This window comes from Belonocnema kinseyi, chromosome 10 (genome assembly GCF_010883055.1).
Source record: "Belonocnema kinseyi isolate 2016_QV_RU_SX_M_011 chromosome 10, B_treatae_v1, whole genome shotgun sequence".
Lineage (NCBI taxonomy): Eukaryota > Metazoa > Arthropoda > Insecta > Hymenoptera > Cynipidae > Belonocnema > Belonocnema kinseyi.
The window spans coordinates 102719889-102723174 of NC_046666.1; the positions used below are offsets into that span (position 1 = coordinate 102719889).

The 3286-nt window shown below is 40.0% G+C and overlaps 1 protein-coding gene across 2 annotated transcripts in view; it reads left to right on the top strand.

Annotated features, from left to right (window-relative positions):
- LOC117182322 overlaps positions 1-3251 on the top strand; it is a 305836-nt gene extending 302585 nt beyond the window's left edge. For both annotated transcript variants that reach the window (XM_033375480.1, XM_033375481.1), the window contains one exon: positions 1207-3251. In XM_033375480.1, the coding sequence (XP_033231371.1) occupies positions 2082-2987 (906 nt within the window). In that variant the 5' untranslated portion in view covers positions 1207-2081 and the 3' untranslated portion in view covers positions 2988-3251. The remainder of the gene's footprint in view (positions 1-1206) is intronic.
- The last annotated feature ends 35 nt before the right edge of the window (positions 3252-3286 follow it).

The window sequence follows — 3286 nt, forward strand, 5'->3', positions numbered from 1 at the left end:
CTATCTTGGACGTCCGGAATGGCTTGACATAGATGAGTGAAGCCTGGATATTGACAAGAACCTTTCCTGTCTCATGCACTTCTATCATATGGCCCTACACACTTCGTTAGTGTAAGCCGGTTTCTTTTTAACTATGTATATGCTACATTCCGAATTTTGTGTTTTTAGGAGTCGAAAGTTACATAAAATGTAGTTTGTGTTACATTTAATAAAAAAAAGATCAGAGTTATGAAAAATATAATAAAAATTTAGCACACGGCAAGAGATGAACTATTTTATAAATCTGATTTACACTATGGATCCTCAAGGGAGAGTTGAGTCAAGGCAGTTGAAATTTCTTACTAGCCCAGGCATACTAGAACCCTTGTCAAATAAATCATAGTTACATTTAAATACAGATTCTAAATCAATTTAACGTAATTTAATTCATTTTATTACTAACAATCAGTTTGAATTTTTCGTCCCATAACCAAAAACTATGGGCTCCACTCTGTTTTTTATGCGCAGTAGCTACGAAGGAGCTTTTTGACTCAACTCTCTTTTAACAGTCTCTAGCTCTTCCTAGGGATTGCGAGACCTTGCAGTTGGTGGGAGGGCTCACGGGTCTCACCGGAATGGGTGAACCAGAGAAACAGTGTCGCGAGGTGCAGTTGCTCGGTGGATCTGACGGACTCCGATCGGTGGAATCTAAACTAAGGAGCGGTCCTTCGAGGGGGTACTGGCAAAACCCTCTGGAATATCGAGAGCGCGAGTTCTCATGCTCCCGAAGCCAAGATGTGATCGCCGTGTCGAGGGCTACATGGCACCAAGGTTAACAAATCCTTGAACACCCCGGCCTGCCCCGCTCAGCAGTCAAACTTTAATAATTATTAAAAAATCAAAAAAATTTACAATAATATACTTTTTTCATAATTATACAAATTTAGAACTAGACCCACCATTCTTAATGCTTCTTGTTTAGTATCCCCAATTTTCAACTCGATGTGGCGTTTCGTGTGAATATAAGTTGGGAAATAAAAAAAGTGGCGGTAAGGTAGGAATCTGGTCATGTGACATACTCATCACATGGCCTTAAGGTGGTTTTTATCAGTTATACCTCTGGGAAAAGCGCTAAATAAGCCATTGTAAGGTCTATTCTTTAAAACAATACTGATCATCGATTACCATGCCGAGCCTAATTCAATTTTTCTTTTTCATTTTTTTCAGATTAATTGGCAGGATCCTGGAAGCAATGCCGACTAGGTACTCGAGTGGAGGAGAAAAGAGTAGACCGGCGTTGCAGCCCCCTTAAGAGACGAAAGATTTGTTCGCTTTGTTGCCTCTGATATCCACCTACTAAACGAATGAGAACTCGGTACGATCAAAAAGAAACATCGAATATGAAAGTGCAGATCAATTAAAGTTAACGAGCCAAGATTATAGAAAAAATGACAATCGATTCGGATTGGCTAGGTATTCCGGACACTGTTGCTTTCTTTTACACGAGAGTTCATTCAATGATCTGGAAGAATCGGTGATGTGATCGCAAACATTGACGATTATCGATCGAGATGGCGGTGTTGGTTTGTAGCAACTCGTTGAGCCCGGGTACATAGATTCGGACCAATAGAACTACTTGGTGCCATACCCGGTTTAAAAGAACAGATAGGTATTAAACCTAATATCAAACATTCTCGTCCTCTCTAAAAACCAAGTCCATTTATTCGGGGATCAACTGACTAGAAACTGAAGCGCAGTTACAATTGTCAACGCGTTTCTTAATACTAGCTACATTATACGGGTGCCAAACTCGATACCAAAGAAAATATCGGTATCAAATTCAGTATCAAAAAAGATATATTATTTGACATACGAGATTCAGTTGGCGAGGTTCTAAAATGTAGGGAACAGACTTAGATTTAGTGATAATCAGGTTCGAGTTCGTAACTCAGAGAAATCATTTCTCTGTTGATTATCATACTTGTCCTAGTGTTGAGAGTCCAAAGTTTACTTGAATTTCTGTATCTACTTTTGCATTGCATAAATTTTGCTATATGACATGTGACCCGTAAAGCTTCGCCTCGAGTATTCAGCGTCGAGTAATGCTGAAGCATATCCTGACGGGGCAGCCGTCATCCGCGGGCTCCAGACATCATCATAATGATTACCAAACATCTGGTGCACTGCCTTTGTCCGGCAACTTGCACCAGCTTCACCAAGATCATAATCATTTGAGCGGACGTAACACACGCAACGGAAGTGACGTATACGATTCGGTAGTTCATCCAACTGCCCAGCGACCTACAGGACCACAGTTCCATCAGCCAACTGCAACTACTCCCTCATCGGGATACCGGCATCCCCTTAACCACTCACAATTGAGCGTAAATAATCTTTCTCAAAGGTTAAATTATACACAAAACTCCCATACTCTTAACCTATCAACCCTCTCGACGTCAAAGCATTCTGTGAACAGCGCCAGTCCCGTTGTTGGAGGAAATGATAACATTGGTAGTGCTGGGGCCCATACATTAATGTCCCATGGGAACCAAGAGAAGCCAAAAATCAATGGAGGATTGGGCATCTCTAGGATATCAAAGCTGCCCAATCAACCTACGCCGTCACCTAGTTCTGTCCAAGTCCAACCTATTATCCAAGTGTCTTCAGGACCGAATATTTTACCCTTGAATAATTCCTGGTCTACTACATTTTCCAGGAGCAAGATACAAGAGACAGGTGTCAAAGAGATGCTAACCAGTTTAGGATTATTGTGTCTCGTTTCTTTATTATTGGCTTTGCTATCCTTGACGTTCTTACTCAAGATTTCGCCTATTACTGCGGCCACAAGTACGTTGATTAGTCCTGAGGAGTATGCTATTGTCTATCAAGTTACTCTAGCACTGTGCGCTCTGGCACTGTCTCTAAATCTGTGTTGTCTGCTCGTCTGCGCCATTCAATTCCTGTTTGCTGTTAAGCTCGTGAGGTCTTCATATCAAGGAAATCGGTGAGTTTCTTAAATTAAATATTCTAGTAAACCGAAACTAGAACCTGATGAATTTACGCTTACATCGTAAAGGATTTATCCTAATTATATAATGATAAGAATTTAAAAAATAAACAACAGAAAATGCTTAAAACATATTGCAGTGTGACCGCCTTTAGAAGTTAAAATTAAGATTTTCTTTTTTAATGATAGTAATATCTTTTTGTAGCTGATAGTACTACATCAGAATAAATAGATGTAATACACTACGTTGAGAATACGTATTTTCGCCCAAAAATATGTGTGTACAATAGGGTGGTGCAA